Here is a 20,227-nt window from a genome sequence, read left to right on the forward strand (position 1 = left end):
ACGCTATACGACTGATGAATTTACAGTGTCTCTTTTTGTTCTCAACAGAAGAATGTATTTGCTGTGACGGCTGCGAACAGATTCAAGAGGATGAGTAGCACTGGAGCTCTGTCCTCAATGGGCGAATGAGGATCTGATGGAAAACCAAGGAAGCCAAGCCATATGTCTATAGCCATAACGACTGACTGCTCACCTCTTGAGCCATCAATATCTAGAATATTCAAAATGACCGAAGGAAAGAAGGGGGATGGTTAAGCTTTGGTTCCTGGATAAAGATTATGGTCCTCCTACCACCTCCAGAAGCCACCTTTGGGAACTACCACAAAAGGACCTATTGGGTACCCTCTTCCTGGCATTGGAGACCTCATGAACCTCCTATGGATTTGATCCTTCTATGTTGGACAGTAGAGCTATATAAATAGCTTTGTGTTTGAGTTTAGGCTTTGATTGCAGCTCTTTTCCAATAAAACAGAACGCCGCTGCCTATTCAATTGAGATGCCATACACTGACATATGCAATGACATCTCGCTGTATATGAGCTCCATACGTGAAGTAACCATTTGTACTGGGAAGTAGAAGACCCAAACTTGTCATTTACCTTTGATTCTGCATTGTAATATGAAAAGACCTGTTACATCTGCTCTCTTACATCTTCTCGTGTGATCACATTTTTGTACAATTAGCATTGTATGTCACAAAGCTTCTGCTTTGCTCGCTGATACAGCTGCTGCTTGCTCATGCTTTACGGGAACCTGTGAACATCCATACAGGGCTGCCACTAGGAATTTCGGGACCCCATACTGGCAAAATTTTCGGGGCCCCCTTGAGACTCCACCCAGGCTCCACCTCTCGAACTGTCCACAGTCCCACCACGCTCTCTTGGAAAAACTCCACTTCTCACCAATCACACAATAACAGTTCCCATCTCTAGATCACACACATAGCCAGCAGCTCTTGTTTTGGGCTAAAGATTTTTTAAATCTGCCACCACGACAAGGTAGACTCTTTGGCCAGGCCCTACTCTACTCTATTAAACATTTGTTAAAATATCCAATACCATTTATGTATATTTTTTATTTTTCAATTTTTAAAAAGACCAATAATATCACATCCAAAAGGAACAAATACCACCGCACCATGTCAGACCACATATTACCACCACATAGTGACCTATCATACCACATAAAAGAAAAAAAAATACAGCCACACCATGACCAGACCACATATTACCACTACAGTGACAGAATAATAGCACACATGTACAAGGAACAAATAAAACCGCACCATGCCCAGATCACATATTACCACCACATGGTGACCAATAATACCACATACAAGGAACAAATACAGCCACACCATGACCAGACCACATATTACCACCACATGGTGACCAATAATACCACATACAAGGGACAAATACCACCGTACCATGCCCAGACCACATATTACCACCACATGGTGACTGAATACTGTAATACTGATCATTAGAGATGAGCGACTTTGCTTTTTTAGGGTCGAGTCGGGTTTCATGAAACCTGAGTTTCTCAAAAGTCGAGTCGAACGAAATAGTACGACTATCGTGAAAAGTCGACGGTCCGACCGAAACACGAAACCCAATGCAAGTCAATGGGGAAGCACAGTCGGCAGGGAGTGGAGGACAATAAACACACCTACATGCCGGACCGCTTTTTTAAAGTGCGCTAAATCTCTCTCTCTCCCCGGACGCTGCACATGTCATCTCGTTGCCAACAGTGTACGTCTTTGCTCAGTGGCTGAAAAAAGTCACGTGCAAACATTCTGGGAAATCCGACTTTGGCGCTCGGGTCGGCGACCGCATGGCCAACCTCACGCTATGGTCGGGTTTTGCTCGGTGAAACCAGACTTTAGCGAAAGTCGGCGACTTTTGAATTTGACCGACCCGTTTCGCTCAACTCTACTGATCATTAATTAAAAAACATAATACTATCACCATAAGTGCCATTATACACAGGAGAGCTGTGCTTAGTATGCAGTGTCTGTGTACAGGTAATACAGTGATCACCAGTGACATACACAGGAGCTCTGCATATAGTATATAGTGTACAGGTAATACAGTGATCACTGGTGACGTTGTACAAAGGCACTCTGTATATAGTGTATAATGTCAGTGTACAGATAACACACTGACTCACCAGTAACGCCTCTAGGTGAAGTCCTTCAGCTTCGCTTTTCATCTTTCATCCAGCACAGACCGCCATCACGTCTTCCAGCCAGGGCTTGTCTCTGCAGGAAATAACAGTTATCTAGAGCTCCACTTCCAGAACACATTACTTAATTTTTTCCCAACTTCTACACTACACCAGATGAAGAAAAAAAGGCCACATAGTGTGGCTCTGCACAGTAACAGGATCTCCCCCCATTTTAAACAGTATCCTGAAAAAAATAAAATAAATACATCACTGCAGTAATAATATCCCTTAATTAGCCCCTATGGTAATAATAGCCCCCATCCTGGCCCCCGTGTCTCATTCCTGGCTCCAGCCATATTTTCTCTCATCCTGCCCTCATGAGTGTCCATTCTTCCCCCATATGATACCCCGATCCTGCCCCATCTGTCCATCCTGCACCATGCTTCTCCCATCCTGTCCCGTGTCTCACATCGTGCCCCCTCCTGTGTCTCACTGTCACATTCTGCCCCCTCCTGCGTCTGACATTCTGCCCCCTCTTGTGTCTTACTGTGACATTCTGCCCCCTCCTGTGTCTCACTGTCACATTCTGCCCCCGTATCTCACATTATGCCCCCATGTCCATTCTGCCCCTGTGTCTCACATTCTGCCCCTGCGCCCATGTCTCACATTCTGTCCCGTGTCTCACATTCTGCCACTGCCCCATGTCCATTCTGCTCCCATGTCTCACATTCTGCCCCGTGTCTCACATTCTGCCCCCGTGTTTCACATTCTGCCCCATGTCTCACATTCTGCCACTGCCCCCATGTCCATTCTGCCCCGGGCCCCCGGATTGCAGCTTTCGAATAATAAAACAAAACAAAAACACGTTCTTCTTACCTGGCCGTGCTCCTGCGGTGAAGCTCCCTTCATGTAGCTGAAGCGTGCACTCACCGGTGACTGACAATGACTCATGTCAATAGAGTTGAACTGCCGCAGCGCCGCTAGCAAGGGCCCGGTTTAGCCTGCTGGTAGGGCCCAGTGAGCAGATGAGACGGGGCCCAATGCGGGCCCATCTGCCAACCAGGCCCCATACGCCAGTCAGGGCAGTAATGCCCTGATGGTGGCCCTGCATCCATACATAGGTCAAGGTATGACTGAAACCACTCCATATTTAAACCAACCAAGACCCATGCAGATCTCTCACACCTTGCACTGCCTTGTAAGAGGACAGCATAACCCCTTCAGAAGGGCTCGTCTTCCTAGTTTGTCAATGTTGGCATGCATATGGAGAGGGAAGTCATGCTCGATGTGGACCCAACCTGTATACAGTTCCCATAGCAGCTGCTCCTAAAGCACATATACATCTTGAATCAATATGGCAACAGCACTTCTTCCCCTGATCTACAGATTACTTTCTTTTCACCCCAATATCTCATGTAAATATTCCTGATTGAGTTGCAAAAGTAAACACACTTAAAATAACACTGCAGCCTTTTTTCTGAGCATATGACAACTCAAAAGCAATATTCTATCATTGTTATTTATTACATCCCACCTCTGTTGCATCTATGCATTTTGAACTTTTCATTATGAGCAGAGGTGGCACATGGACATCAGTCTGAACACCAAGCTTTTCTATGTAGGCAGAAAGTCTCTGACTTCCTGTGAACTAGAGGATGACATCACCTATTCAATCAATTCAGAAATATCCTCACGTAGCTCTGTCCTCCTTTTAAGACCTGATGGGGAGAAAGCTATCACAAGCAGGAGACAGAGAAGCATCATCAAATCTCTTACATTCAGACTCAGTATATACAATTAATGCACAAAATCTTCTAAATTAATCTTTAGTCTATGCTGCAATAAGAATTGTTGGAGTGCTGAATTAACCTACACTCATTGCTGATCTTTCCCTGGGATATTGTACCCACCAACACTGCTATGTTAACGTTCAGACTTTAGCACTTATGAGTGCTCTTAAGTCACTATATGGTTTACTGCAAATTTGCACATTGTTATTAAAACCTATTTAGCAAACCTATATCAGCCAATCAGAACATTCAATTATTTTTTTTAAACTGAAGAGGAATAATCAGCATTTCTATTTAGTTACAAAAACTCTAAAAACTGATACACTTATATACCTAATGTAGGGACAGAAGGTGTGAGGTATGGCAGTGATATTCCCTGGGAATTCCTGTGACATGTTCCACACTTTTGGGCGAGCACTACATATAAGGCCACGTTCACACATTCAATTTATGGTCAGTATCTTATATCAGTATCTGTAAGCCAAAATCAGGAGTGAAATAATAGGAAGAAAAGTATAATAGAAACACGTCACCACTTCTGGATTTATCACCCACTCCTGGTTTTGGCTACAAATACTGACCAAATACTGAATGTGTGAAAGTGGCCTAACACAGTATCAGTTTTGATTATATATACAGTTGTGGCCAAAAGTATTGACACCCTTGCAATTTTGTCAGATAATACTCAGTTTCTTCCAGAAAATGATTGCAAACACAAATTCTTTGGTATTATTATCTTCATTTAATTTGTCTTAAATGAAAAAACACAAAAGAGAATGAAGCAAAAAGCAAAACATTGATCATTTCACACAAAACTCCAAAAATGGGCCACACAAAAGTATTGGCACCCTCAGCCTAATACTTGGTTGCACAACCTTTAGCCAAAATAACTGCGACCAACCGCTTTCGGTAACCATCAATGAGTTTCTTACAATGCTCTGCTGGAATTTTAGACCATTCTTCTTTGGCAAACTGCTCCAGGTCCCTGATATTTGAAGGGTGCCTTCTCCAAACTGCCAGTTTTAGATCTCTCCACAGGTGTTCTATGGGATTCAGGTCTGGACTCATTGCTGGCCACCTTAGAAGTCTCCAGTGCTTTCTCTCAAACCATTTTCTAGTGCTTTTTGAAGTGTGTTTTGGGTCATTGTCCTGCTGGAAGACCCATGACCTCTGAGGGAGACCCAAACACTAAATTTTGTATTGTTTTTTCTAAAAATGAGAAATGGTCAAAATAAAAAAAAAAGAACCAGTGCTTACATTATCATGTAAGTCATCATATATTCATATATTCAGTACAAGTAACAAAATCATGGGAGGGCGCCGTGTCCCCCAATGAAGACTCTGAGAAACAGATTTTAAGGTAAGCAACCAAAATCCTGTTTTCTCTTTCATCTCATTGGGGGACACAGAAACCGTGGGACGTCCAAAAGTAGGCCCTGGGGAGGGAGAAGACAGAAACATCCTTCAGGTCGGAGAACTCACCACTGCCGCCTGAAAAATTCTTCTGCCTAGGCTGGTGTTCGCTGAAGTATAGGCATGGACCTTATAGAACCTTGAAAAGGTATGAACGGACGACCAGGTGGCTGCCTTGCACAATTGCATAAAACTCTTAGGAATAAAATCTTTGGATTTAAGTGCGCTGCCAGACAAATATTCAGATTCCTATCATGTAGATGAATTAATCTCTTTATACCCAACGCGTTTCGGAGTCCATACTTCTTCCTCAGGGGATGACATGTCTGGCAGCGCACTTAAATCCAAAGATTTTATTCCTAAGAGTTTTATGTGTCGGTCACTGGCGGACCGTTGGATGTGCAGCAGGCTGACAAACTAATCTTATATGCTTTGCTCTCTCCTGGAAAGGGTGAGTATATTTCTTTATTAAACCCTATAAGTCACCCGGATAAGACCCTATTGCGCTCTTGTTTTACCTATAGCTTGGACAAATTTGCACAATTGCATGGCTGATGCCCTATGGCAGTGTTTCTCAACTCCAGTCGTCAAGACCCACCAACAGGTCATGTTTTCAGGATTTCTTTAGTGTTGCACAGGTGATAATTTCCTCACTCGCTCAAGCATTAATCGAATCACCTGTGCAATATTAAGGAAATCCTGAAAACATGACCTGTTGGTGGGTCTTGAGGCCTGGAGTTGAGAAACACTGCCCTATGGTGTGCCGCCCAGGAGGCGCCCACTGCCCTGGCTGAGTGAGCCTTGACCCCGGCAGGGGACACCCTGTTCTTCATCCGGTAGACTTCCAGAATTGCCATTCTGATCCAGAGGGTGATTGTTGCCTTAGAGGCCGGCAGGCCTCTTCTCACCCCATTAGGAATGACAAAGAGCGAGTCTGTTTCCCTGAAAGGAGCAGTCCTAGCAAGGTAGACCCTAATCGCCCTGGCCAGGTCCAGCCTATTGAAAGAACGCTCCAGAGGATGAGTTAGGGCAAAATGATGGAGGATTATGTCCTTGTTCAGGTGGAAGGCCGATACCACCTAGGGGAGGAAGGAAGGAGGAGGCCGCAAAACAACCTGTCTTGGTGCATAATCAAAAACGTAGGGCAACAGGACAGGGCCGCCAACTCTGAAACCCGCCTGATGGAGGTGGTGATGGCTATGAGAAATACCACCTTCCAGGACACAAGGGATATGGGAGCTTCCCGGAGGGGCTCCAAGGGTGAATTTGTCAAGGCTTCCAAGACCAGGTTAAGATCCCATGGATCCACTGGGGATCTGTAAGGAGGAGCTGTATGCCACCTTTTGAAGAAAGGTTTTAACCTGCAGGCGAGAGGCCGAATTCTGTTGGAAAAAGAATAGAGAGAGCAGATACTTGGCCTTTCAGGGAATCTAATCCTGCCTGGAGGAAGGCTAGGACAGATGGTAGGGAACAGGGTATAGGTGTGATGTGATTAGACTCACACCAGACAAAATAAGCCTTCCAGGCTCAATAATAGAACCTGAAGAAGATGGCTTCCTAGCCTGGATCATTGTATTAATGATTCGGTCCGAAAAAAAACCCCCTGCTGCTCTCGGTATTGTGGTTTAGATGGCAAAGCCGTCAAATTGAGCAACCGAGAATTCGGGTGGTAAAACGGCCCCTGAGCCAGGAGCTCTGGTCTGTCGAGGAGTCTCCAGGGGGTGCTTATGAGAAGATTGATAATTTCTGTGAACCAGGCCCTCCTGGGCCAGTATGGGGCGACCAATATGACCGGCACCCCTTCCGCCCTGATCCCCTTTAGCACCCTGGGTAGGGGAGGAAGGGGAGGGACCAGGTAAGAGACTGAACTGTGACCAGGGAATAACCAGCGCGTCGACCCCTATTGCCAGAGGATCACGGCACCTGGAGACAAACTATTGGACCCTTCTGTTCTGTCGAGATGCCAGAAGGTCCACATTCGGAGTCCCCCATAGCCGGCAGATTTGATGGAACACATACTGATGTAGGAACTATTCTCCTGCTGCGAGCCCCACCCGACTGAGGAAGTCGGCGGCTGTGTTGGTCTGTGCCGGGGATGTAAACTGCCGATATTGCAGCTTCTGCCCGGCTGAAGGTTCTTGATGCCTCTGCCGATGCCCGGAGACTCCTGGTTCCCCCCTGGTGATTGATGTATGCCACTTCTGTGGCATTGACTGTCTGAATCCGAACTGCTGATCCTTGAGGCATCCTTACTAGTGTAGGAGTGCTGGAAAGACCCCGGTTGATTCTAGAATGTTGATCGACAGTGAGGATTCTCGCCTCGACCATCACACCTGACGGAATACCGCACCCCAGCCCAGGAGGCTGGCATCCGTAGTTATCACCTGCCAGTGGACAGGGGGAAAAAAGTACCGCCCCAGATAGACGAGGGGGGGAGGTCAGTCACCACTTGAGGAACTGCCTAACCTGACTGGGAAGGAGGAAGGGGCGATCCAATGAAGAGACGGACCTGTACCACTGAAGGAGGGTGTCCTTCTGAAGTATCCTGGATTGGAACAGGGCAAAGGGTATTGCCTCTGAGGCTGCCACCATCTTCCGCAGGACTATCATGGCAGCGCGGAAAGATAGGTGTCAGGATTCTAGCAGAGAGCAAATTCTCTGCCGGAGAGTAATCCACTACCTTTCGGGAAGAAAGACCCTCGAGCGGCGGGTGTTGATTAGCATCCCTAAGAACTCTAGGAGTTGTGTTGGCGTAAGGTGGGATTCTTTCCCTGTTGAAGAGCCAACCAAACCGGGACAGCGTGAGTAGAACCGCAGATAGGTTTTCCTGCGCCCGATTGAAAGTGGGTGCTTTGACGAGAATATCGTCGAGATATAGGACTAATACTATACCTCTGACCCTTAATATGGCTACCATTGCTGCCATAATCTTCGTAAAAATTCTGGGGCTGTTGCCAGCCCAAATGGTAGGGCCACCAACTGGGAATGCTGCTGCTGGGCAGGGCAGCGCAAAAATCTTTGATGTCCCTGAAAAATGGGGCCGTGCAGGTAGGTGTCCCGAATATCTATGGGGCATAGGAATTCCTGATCCTCCATAGAGGCAATCACCGGCCGGATCGACTCCATCCTGAAGTGGCGTAGTTGGACCCATTTGTTTAACCTCCTGAGGTCTAGTATGGGATGAACCGAGCCATCCTTTTTTTTTTGGTATTACAAACCGGTTTGAGTAAAAGCCTGTAAAACGCTCCTGCTTGGGAACAGGGAACAGAGATGATTACTCCTTTGGTGAGGAGAGAGTTGATTGCCGCAAAAAAAAACCTGAGGCCATGGCAGCGTCTCTTGGTGGCTGGGATAGAAAAAAACGGCCTCGCAGAAGCGCGCTGAAGTCCATATTGCATCCTGTGGATACCACCTCCTTTACCCAGGTATCCATTACTGACTCTGCCAGACGTCTCTGCAGAAGAGAAGGCAGCTCCCTAGTGTGGGAGAGGAACTGGGAAGGGACCTTCTTCCTGTCCCTAGGCGCCTGCGACCTCTGTGGGCCCTGAGCATAGGCGTCTGCCGCTGGGGCACGACGAAAGGGACGAAAGGATTGGGCCTTTCGTTTGAAAGCCTATCAACGAGACCTGGCCTGATGGAGAAGGAAGCTTATGCCCCCTGTTGCATCTTTAATGATTTGATCTAACATTGGACCAAGAAAAAAAAAAAAAAAAATTCGGGAATCCTGAAAAGGCAGATTGGTTAGGGATCACTTTGAGGCCAAATCAGCCTGCGAGGCCTTTAGCCAGACCGTTCACCGGACGGCTACCCTGTTGCTGGATGCTTGGACTGCGCTGGATGCGGCGTCCAAAGCTGCCAATACCATGTACTTCCCGACCAGAGAGATTTGGTCTGCGAACTCCGCTAGTTCTGCTGATGGGGCCGCGGCCAATAAGCCCTGTATAAGCTGTTTGACCCATCCTGAAACAGACTTAGCTACCCAAGCTGAGGCGAAGGCTGGACACAATATAGCGGCTGCTGCCTTAAAGGTGGATCTTGATAGGAATTCTACCCTCCTATCATTGTGATCCTCCAGGGGTGCCCCACAGGTGAGTGGAGGGACTGTTTTGGTAGAGAGTCTGGACACTGGTGGATCCACCGAAGTGGGGGGGGGGGGGAGGTCCAGTTGGTAGTGAGATCTGGATATGAGATCCCAAAACGGCTTCCCTTCTGACACTGCCTGGCCAACACCTCCTCAAAATCCCTGTGGGTGGCGAAGACCCTGGAGGGGGACCTATGCCGCTTAAATGAGAGAGCCCGATCATCAGGCTTCGATGTAGCATCCTTAATGTTAAGGTCTCATTGACTGCAGCAATGAGGTCCTGGACCATATCCTTGACGCCCTAGGCTGTTCTGGCCCGTACTCAGAACCCTCCTCTGAGCGTGTCTCTAAAAATGCCACACATGATTCTGGGGACGACTGGGAAGAGGCAGACAGCCAGAGAAACTATGGTGGTGAGATGGAGTAAGAAGGGGACCTGGCTTGGTGGTCCTGTCTCAACCTTTTACGGCCTCTAGAAGGTCCAGAAAAAGGACTCCTTTGATGCACCTGTGTCCACTGGAGTCTGAGGTGGCAATCTGTCAAGCACCGTTACCAGGTTCTGTGATACCTTGGTAAGGTTAGCCACGGACTTAAATAAGGAAGGCCCATCCCGGACACTCACTGTCTCCCGCGGCAATGGCTAACCCCTGGGCGGCAGGCAGGACGGCCTCATGCAGCTCCCTGGCAGGAAAGGCAGGGGGGACTGCACCTGCTCTTTAGCACAGGTAATACAGTGGGTCTGCTGCGTTCTGAGCAGAGTGTGGAGGACTGACCCGAAGGGAGCCTGTTATTTCATGAGGTACATACAAAATATTTAACGATGGTTGCCGACCCTCGGGGTTAAAGAGCGGAGTGAGGGAGCAACAACTGTAGTGCAGTACTCACATCCCATGTCCTGTGTCCTCATCGCAGCTGCTGCCCGAAGGCAGAGGGGAGAGGTGAACCGCCCTCTAGCCCCGCCCGGAACCGGTGGGCGGGGCCCAGCCCTGGACTTCCTGGAGCACAAAGATGGCGCCGGTCCCGGAAGAGGACCACAGAGGGCTGGGCCTACCCTGGAAGCCGGGATCTGACATCGGACGCGCGCGTGCTGGATGACCGCTGGAGCCCAGGAGCATAATGTCGCTGCGGGAGGAAGGATTGGAGGCTGCGCCTCAATCTGCATTCCTGCAGTGCTTGGAAGCAGGTACTGGCTATTAAGATAAGTTAGAGCCACGGAGTACAGGGTAACAGTGATCCCTCCATAAATGCAAGAAGAGCTTCTCTTCCTTTTTTTTCCCCAATAAAAAATGCTGCAGCCTCTTACCTTCAGCTCCCCCCGTGACAGGGAGCAGTTTACCTGTCAAAAAGATTGCTATCCCAAATCTTTTCTGCAGGGTGTCTCACTCGATCATCAGGCTCTGGAAGGCGAGTGATGGGAGACGAAGGTCAGGACCAGATACGATCACCTGAACACGAGTCCGTGTTAGGGGCTAGGGTCCTGCCAATGGGATTTATGAGGATACGGGGTGGCAGTACACGCCGTACTCATAATCCCGATGTGGGAATACAGATGTAGCCGATCTACTCTGTATCCCTCCATGGTTACCTGAAAAGGAATGACGCACATTGAGGCAGGCATGGGTCTGTAAGAGACCCCTATCCACCTCCTATCTGACACTAAGCAAAACTGATTGTCCTACAGCCTGTCGGAGGGGTGTATACTGCGGAGGCTGAGTTAACATTTTTTTCATGGCATAGTGTCAACCTCCTAGTGACAGCAGCACACACCCACGGTTTCTGTGTCCCCCAATGAGACGAAAGAGAAAACCATGATTTTAAATCACAGCTTTCATGCGTCTTGTCATGCTTTTCACCAATCTTTCACACTGCCTCTGGCGCAAAAAATTAAGCAGTTATTCTTTGTTTTGATGGCTTGTGACTATCTATCATCCTCTTGATTATATTCCAGAGGTTTTCAATGGGGTTCAGGTCTGGAGAATGGGCTGCCATGACAGGGATTTGAGGTGGTGGTCTCTTAATTTTTGCCAGCATGTTCTGTACAAATATTGTTCATTTATTTACATATAAATCCTGTTCTGAGTAGGCAGCAACATGGACATAAGTTGCAATGAACTGTCTCCGACTCATTGACTTCTCCCTGGTATTTTACTTTGACAAAACGTTATTGATCGTTATGTTCGCATAGTTATGTAAGGTAGTTAACACAAAGGAGGACAGTTTGCAACTACAGACAGATTTGAGTAAATTGGAGAATTGGGCTTAAAAATGGCAAATGAGGTTTAACACAGATAAGTGTAAGGTTATGCACATGGGAAGGAGAAACAGATGCTACAATCACTTACTAAATGGGAAACTGCTGGGGAAATCAGACATGGAAAAAGACTTAGGCATCTTAGTCAATAAGAAGCTAAATTGGAGTGCCCAGTGTCAGGCAGCTGCCACCAAAGCAAATAGGGTCATGGGATGCATTAGAAGAGGTCTGGGGACACGAGATGAAAACATAATTCTCCCTCTGTACAAATCACTCGTCAGACCACACTTGGAGTATTGTGTGCAATTTTGGACGCCGGTGCTCAAGAAAGACATTACTGAACTTGAAAGGGTTCAAAGGCGGGCTACTAAAATGATAAATGGAGTTGGTTCACTACAATACCCAGAAAGGTTATCAAAATTAGGTCTATTTACTCTAGAAAAGAGAAGACTTAGGGGAGACTTAATATATGTACAAGTATATCAGAGGGCAATACAGAGATCTCGCCAATGAACTGTCTGTACCAAGGACTGTGACAAGAACAAGGGGCATTCTCTTCGTTTGGAGGAAAGACAATTTCTGCACCAGCATAGAAGAGGGTTCTTCACGGTAAGAGCAGTGAGGCTCTGGAATTCTCTTCCTGAGGAAGTGGTGATGGCCAACTCACTGAATGAATTTAAGAAAGGAATGGATGCTTTTCTTGTGAGTAACAGTACAGAAGGTTACGAATAACAGAATATTATAGGTAGATGGTTGACCCAGCTTAGGGGAAGGAATTTTTTTCCCTATGGAGAAAATTGGCTTCTACTCTGTGGGTTTTTTGCCTTCCCCAGGATCAACAATGCAGAACAGCTGCACTAAAAATAGGATGAGCTAGATGGACATAAGGTCTTCCTTCAGCCTTCAAAACTATGTATACTATGTATGTATACATGCGTTTTTTACATGGGAATTTTCTGCATCTAATTCAAATCAATGGGGAAAATCCGCACATAAAACAACACACCCAAAAGAGGAATTGACATGTTGGGAATTTCAAACTCGCACCGCAGGTCAGTTTACGCTGCACACACAAAAAAAAAAAACACCCACAGTTGGCACAAGATTTCTATAAATCCCACCCACTTTGCTGGACTGTAAGACGCCAAGTTCTTTTGTGCAGCAAAGATACACAGAAACAAACACTCACCAAAAACTCATAGTGGGAACTTAACCTTAAAATTTCAATACATCCATTTTCTACGTTACATCTGTCCCAGGGAAAGTGGGTTTAGAACCAATATTACTAACGTTACAGAGCACCCAGCTGTCCTACATTAGGACCTTAACTGCGGATATACTGGTTATCACCCAGCCGTCGTACATTAGGACCTTAATGGCAGATATACTGGTTATCAACCAGCCATCCTACATTAGGACTTTAATGGCGGATATACTGGTTATCACCCAGCTGTCCTACATAAGGACTTTAATGGTTGATATACTGGTTATTACCCAGCCGTCCTACATTAGGACCTTAATGGCGGATATAATGGTTGTCACCCAGCTGTCTTACCTTAATGGCGGAATATACTGGTTATCACCCAGCTGTCCTACATAAGGACCTTAATGGTTGATATACTGGTTATTACCCAGCCGTCCTACATTAGGACCTTAATGGCGGATATACTGGTTATTACCAAGCTGTCTTACATAAGGACCTTAATGGCGGATATACTGGTTATCACCCAGCTGTCTTACATTAGGACCTTAATGGCGGAATATACTGGTTATCACCCAGCTGTCCTACATAAGGACCTTAATGGTTGATATACTGGTTATTACCCAGCCGTCCTACATTAGGACCTTAATGACAGATATACTTGTTGTCACCCAGCTGTCCTACATAAGGACCTTAATGGCGGATATACTGGTTATCACCCAGCTGTCTTACCTTAATGGCGGAATATACTGGTTATCACCCAGCTGTCCTACATAAGGACTTTAATGGTTGATATACTGGTTATTACCCAGCCGTCCTACATTAGGACCTTAATGGCGGATATAATGGTTGTCACCCAGCTGTTCTACATAAGGACCTTAATGGCAGATATACTGGTTGTCACCCAGCTGTCCTACATAAGGACCTTAATAGCGGATATACTGGTTATCACCCAGCTGTCTTACCTTAATGGCGGAATATACTGGTTATCACCCAGCTGTCCTACATAAGGACCTTAATGGTTGATATACTGGTTATTACCCAGCCGTCCTACATTAGGACCTTAATGGCGGTTATACTGGTTATTACCAAGCTGTCTTACATAAGGACCTTAATGGCGGATATACTGGTTATCACCCAGCTGTCTTACATTAGGACCTTAATGGCGGAATATACTGGTTATCACCCAGCTGTCCTACATAAGGACCGTAATGGTTGATATACTGGTTATTACCCAGCCGTCCTACATTAGGACCTTAATGACAGATATACTTGTTGTCACCCAGCTGTCCTACATAAGGACCTTAATGGCGGATATACTGGTTATCACCCAGCTGTCTTACCTTAATGGCGGAATATACTGGTTATCACCCAGCTGTCCTACATAAGGACTTTAATGGTTGATATACTGGTTATTACCCAGCCGTCCTACATTAGGACCTTAATGGCGGATATAATGGTTGTCACCCAGCTGTCCTACATAAGGACCTTAATAGCGGATATACTGGTTATCACCCAGCTGTCTTACCTTAATGGCGGAATATACTGGTTATCACCCAGCTGTCCTACATAAGGACCTTAATGGTTGATATACTGGTTATTACCCAGCCGTCCTACATTAGGACCTTAATGGCGGTTATACTGGTTATTACCAAGCTGTCTTACATAAGGACCTTAATGGCGGATATACTGGTTATCACCCAGCTGTCTTACATTAGGACCTTAATGGCGGAATATACTGGTTATCACCCAGCTGTCCTACATAAGGACCTTAATGGTTGATATACTGGTTATTACCCAGCCGTCCTACATTAGGACCTTAATGGCAGATATACTTGTTGTCACCCAGCTGTCCTACATAAGGACCTTAATGGCGGATATACTGGTTATCACCCAGCTGTCTTACCTTAATGGCGGAATATACTGGTTATCACCCAGCTGTCCTACATAAGGACCTTAATGGTTGATATACTGGTTATTAGCCAGCCGTCCTACATTAGGACCTTAATGGCGGATATACTGGTTATTACCAAGCTGTCTTACATAAAGACCTTAATGGCGGATATACTGGTTATCACCCAGCTGTCTTACATTAGGACCTTAATGGCGGAATATACTGGTTATCACCCAGCTGTCCTACATAAGGACCTTAATGGTTGATATACTGATTATTACCCAGCCGTCCTACATTAGGACCTTAATGGCAGATATACTGGTTGTCACCCAGCTGTTCTACATAAGGACCTTAAAGGCAGATTTACTGGTTATCACCCAGCTTTCCCACAATAAGATGTAACTAAAAAATGTGAAGGTTCAATGTAACGAGCCGGATCAGGATCAGTCATTCCACGGAGGGAGACTAGTCAGCCGGGGGGTCTTTTCTCAGTTTTCTTTTTGCAATTACAAGCACTTCTCGAGCAAACACCGGCTCCACCTAGGTATATGAAAGTGCCGGATAAATCAGATGAGGGCACATACGTGACATGTTCCCCATGTATACCCCATATTGTATACTCACATGAGCAGTTATTAACTTTTTGGAGCTCGGTGTTGACCCTGGAAATTCCTCTCCGAAGCAGAGCTGAATCTGATACTGGGGCTCAGGACCTTTGCGCAGGACGTACATCTGAATCTCTACGAGAGGTTAAAGGGAGAAATCTTGTAAGTGAAAATCAGAACTCACACTATGCTAGTCCTGGGAAAGGAGGAACGGGGATTTGTTTTTGTCTCCTACTTCACGATAAAAAAAAAAAGGCAGAATTGTGGATGCGACTGGAGTAAAACATATGAACATATGACTTAAGGCCCCTTTACATTTAGCGATGCACCAGCGATCCCGACCAGCGATATGACCCGGTCAGGATCGCTGGTGCATCGCTAAATGATCTCTAGTGAGCTGCCACACAGGAAGATCTCACAGCGATGCAGCAGCGACGCAGCGGACAATACTTACCTTTCAGACGCGGCAATCCTGACGTCCTCCCGTCCGCCTCCACACGTCGCTCGTCAGCGCCAGCAGGAAGCCCAGCAGGAAGCCCCCGACGAGAAATGGAGCTGCGCGATCAGCGATGGACAGTGGGGGAGCCGGTCGGAGGCATCACACATAGCTGTTGCGTCACCAAATCGGTGACGCTTTAGCGATATTGTTAGCGATATCGCTATGTGTAAAACCCCCTTTAGAAGACATGGTGTCCAAACAATACATTATGTAATGGCTTAACCCCTTAGTGACGGAGCCATTTTGCAGCTTAATGACCGGGACAATTTTTATAATTCTGAGCACTGTCACTATATGAGGTAATAACTCTGGAACAAACGCATCATGCCGATTCTGAGAATGTTTTTTCGGGACATATTTTACTTCATGTTAGTTGTGGAATTTCTTTGATATGACTTGCGTTTATTTATGAAAAAAACAGAAATATGGCAAAAATATTTAAATTTTGCAATTTTTAAACTTTTAATTTTTATGCCCTGAAATCAGAGAGATATGTCACACAAAATACTTAATAAATAACATTTCTCACATGTCTACTTTACATCAGCACAATTTTGGAAACAAAATATTTTTTGTTAGGAACTTAAGTTGACCAGCGATTTCTCATTTTTACAATAAAATTTACAAAACCATTTTTTTTTTAGGAACCACATCATATTTGAAGTAACTTTGAGGGGTCAATATGACAGAAAATACCTAAAAATGACACCATTCTAAAATCTGCACCCATCAAGGTGATCAAAACCACATTCAAGAAGTTTACTAACCCTTTACGTGCTTTACAGGAACTGAAGCAATGTGGAAGGAAAAAATTAACTTTTTTTTTTTATTTTTTTTTTTTTTACAAACATTTTACTTCAGAACCATTTTTTTTTACTTTCACAAGTGTAAAAAGAGAAAATGAACCACAAAATTTGTTGTGCAATTTCTCCTGAATACGCTGATACCCCATATGTGGGGGTAAACCACTATTTGGGCGCACGGCAGAGCTCAGAAGGGAATGAGCACCATTTGACTTTTTCAATGCAGAATTGGCTGGAATTGAGATCGGATGCCATGTCGCGTTTGCACAGTCCCTGATGTGCCTAAACAGTGGAAACCCCCCACAAGTGACCACATTTTGGAGACTAGACCCCCAAGGAGCATTTTTTTTCTTTATAATTCTTTATTTTAAAACTCACAACGAAATCCAGGTTAACAAAATAATTGAAACTAGACAAGTAGACGAATACAAACAATACAACTTCTCTCCCGACCAAAGCAATCGTCCACGAGTCCTTAACATCTGGGGACCCAGTAGTAGAGGTCAATGACCCGATTCGGAGGGTCTTCCATTTTTTTAACTTTTAACAGTACAAGAAAGAAAAAGACAGAACAGAGAAAGAAGAGGGAGAGCAGTTAAAGCAAAAAAAGAGAGCGGGGGGGAAAGATGTAACAGTGCCAAGAGAGGCAAAAAAAAAGGGGAGGTAAAGGCCCCGTCACACTAAGCGATGCACCAGCGACATTGTTATGACCCGGTCAGGATCACTGGTGCATCGCTAAGTGGTCGCTAGTGAGCTGCCAAACAGGCAGATCTCACTAGCGATGTAGCGACGCAGCAGCGGTCGTTATTTACCTGTCAGATGCGGCGATGAAGAAGTCCTCCCGCCCGCTTCCACGCGTCGCTCGTCGGCGCCAGCAGGAAGCCCAGCAGGAAGTGGCCGACGAGAAACGGGCCAGGTCGTTCTCGCGCAATCAGCGATAACCAGCGGGGGAGCCGGTTGGAGGTAAGTATCACACATAGCGATATCGTTAGCAATATCGCTGCTGCGTCACAAAATCAATGACGCTTTAGCGATATTGCTAGCGATATCGCTTAGTGTGACGGGGCCTTAAGGCTGCTGAAAAATTGGAAAAGTTGCAAACACCTCCAACTGCCCAGGGGTACTGGATCTGTTTTGGCGGTAAGGTCACTCAGAGAAGGGCAGGAGGCTCCCTCTCCCCAGTTTTCTACGCTATCCATCCTCGAGTCCATCCACAGACGAAAAATGGAGTCCGAGCGGCTAGGGACAAATTTAGGATGACTCAACACCGGAGTGAGAGGAGAAGTCTCCGGGAGTAAATGTAAACGGACCAGTGCTGTACCTCAGTATTTTAAAGTGGATCCAATAGTCGGATGGGAATTGATTTGCTCTGGGCCCAAAGTAAAAGCCATGGAAGGGTCTTCAATGGGGTTGGGCAAAAACTTTGTTCTATTTGAACCCAGGCCTTATTGTGACCATTTCTGCACCAGTCTATCATTCTAGCTGGTTGGCCTGCCAAGCGATACATTTTTAGGTCCAGAAGTCCCACTCCCCCCAACCTCTTGGATCTGCAGAGAAGCTCCCTCTTTAGTCTAGCAGATTTTCTTCCCCATATAAACGAGACTTAAATGGACCTTAATTTTCTAAAAAAGTTAGCAGGGATATTGATAGGGAGAGCCTGTAGAATATACAGGACCCTCGGTAATATGTTCATCTTAACAATTTGGCATCTGCCAAACCAGGTGAAGGATATCTTGGACCACCTATCACAGTCTGCTTGAATAGATGTTAAAAGGCTAGGGAAGTTCCATCGATATAGAGAATTGATGTCTGCAGATAGTCTTACTCCTAAATATTTCAGGTGTTGGGTAGCCCATTTGAAACTGAAGGACTTCTGTAAAGATCTCACAAGTTCCGGGAAAGAATTAATGTTAAGCGCCTCGGAATTTGAAAAATTAGTTTTGAAATTAGACAATTGGGCTTATGTTCTGAATTCATTAGGTTAGGCAGGAAGATCTTAGGTGAGGTAACGAAGAAAAGAACGTCATCAGCGTAGGCTGCTACTTTATAAGTGTTTTGAAGTACATGAATACCTGAGATATTGGGGGTTGGCTCTAACATGTCTAAGAAAGGGTTCAAGGGCGAGGATGAAAATGAGGGGGGGACAGAGGGCATCCGTGTCGTGTGCCGTTATAAATATAAAACAGTTCTGAAAGTGCATCGTTCACCTGGACCCTGGAGGAAGGGACTGACTGGAGAATCCTTGTTCCCAGACCCAGGTGAATGAGGGTCTCTTCCATGAAAACCCAATTGACCCTATCAAATGCCTTCTTGGCATCAGTGGATAAGAGGATTGATGGGACATTCTGGGATTTAGCATGATGAATTAAGTTGATAGACTTAATAATATTATCTCTGGCCTCTCGGCCGGGCATAAATCCAGCTTGGTCCGGGTGAACGATTCCCGAGAGAAGGGGAGAAAGTCTAGATGCAAGGATCTTGGCAAAAAGTTTTACACCAACATTTAACAGAGAAATGGGGCAGAAGCTAGCACACTGGGTCGGGTCTTTCCCTTCTTTATGTATCACCGCAATATGGGCTCTCAGAGAATCTGGATGTGGGGGGTTATTTTTAGACATTGAAGGAGGCTAACATTCCCAGGGTTAGTAAATCTCAGAATTTTTTGTATTAAAGGGCCGGGAAGCTGTCGGGACCTGGTGTCTTACCCGTTTTAGATGCAGAAATAGACGAGCGCACTTCTTGTTCTGTTATGGGTTCCTCCAGCATCAAGATGTCACTGGGGATCAGCCTTGGTAAACTTGCATTCGCAATATATTCCTTTACACGGGCACGAAAACCGAGCGAGGTGGTGGCAGGATTTCTATCGGAGTTGTAAAGGGACGCATAAAATGTCTGAAAGGCTTTTGCAATGTGATGGGAGGATTGGACACGTTTAGCATGGGCAGTGGAAAATATTTCTGGAATGTAAGATCTAGCTCTTTGCTGTCTTAGTGCTTTTGAGAGGGATTTGCTACAGTTGTTCCCATGTTCGTAGTAGTGTCACCTACAGCGGGCTAGAATCCCCTTGGCCTTTTTAGTAAGAAGGTTACGCCTCAAGATCGGCCTCCCCCTCCCTCATCGCCCCATGTTTTATCAATACTCCTCTGATCACGCATTTATGAGCCTCCCAGACAGTGTTTGGAGAAGTATCAGCAGATTTGTTTAGTTCAAAAAATTCTCACCCAAGGAGCTTATCTAGATGTGTGGTGAGCACTTTGAACCCCTAAGTGCTTCACAGAAGTTTATAATCCACAAAAATGATTTTTTAGCCCCCAAATTTTTATTTTCCAAAGGGTAACAGGAGAAATTAGACCCCAAAAGTTGTTGCGCAATTTGTCCTGAGTATGCTGATGCTCCATATGTTGGGGTAAACCACTGTTTGGGCACACGTCGGGGCTCGGAAGGGAGGGAGCACCGTTTGACTTTTTGAACGCAAGATTGGCTGGAATCAATAGTGGCGCCATGTCACGTTTGGAGACCCC

General features: G+C 45.8%; 2 protein-coding genes across 6 annotated transcripts in view; one reads left to right on the plus strand and one right to left on the minus strand.

Moving 5' to 3' along the window:
• MYLK2 (myosin light chain kinase 2) overlaps positions 1-4,189 on the plus strand; it is an 86,601-nt gene extending 82,412 nt beyond the window's left edge. For all 3 annotated transcript variants that reach the window (XM_073580753.1, XM_073580752.1, XM_073580751.1), the window contains exon 12: positions 49-4,189. In XM_073580753.1, the coding sequence (XP_073436854.1) occupies positions 49-129 (81 nt within the window). In that variant the 3' untranslated portion in view covers positions 130-4,189. The remainder of the gene's footprint in view (positions 1-48) is intronic.
• A 4,864-nt stretch (positions 4,190-9,053) lies between these two features.
• Positions 9,054-20,227, minus strand: part of LOC141094795 (interferon regulatory factor 4-like) — a 52,068-nt gene continuing 40,894 nt past the window's right edge. For 2 of the 3 annotated variants that reach the window (XM_073580755.1, XM_073580754.1), the window contains exons 7-8: positions 15,424-15,539; positions 9,054-15,339 (exon numbers count right to left, since the gene is read on the minus strand). In XM_073580755.1, the coding sequence (XP_073436856.1) occupies positions 15,265-15,339; positions 15,424-15,539 (191 nt within the window). In that variant the 3' untranslated portion in view covers positions 9,054-15,264. The remainder of the gene's footprint in view (positions 15,340-15,423; positions 15,540-20,227) is intronic. The other variant, XR_012233170.1, reaches the window with a different exon arrangement.

Source organism: Dendrobates tinctorius, unplaced genomic scaffold (genome assembly GCF_039654945.1).
Source record: "Dendrobates tinctorius isolate UK_male_01 unplaced genomic scaffold, ASM3965494v1 ptg000065l, whole genome shotgun sequence".
Lineage (NCBI taxonomy): Eukaryota > Metazoa > Chordata > Amphibia > Anura > Dendrobatidae > Dendrobates > Dendrobates tinctorius.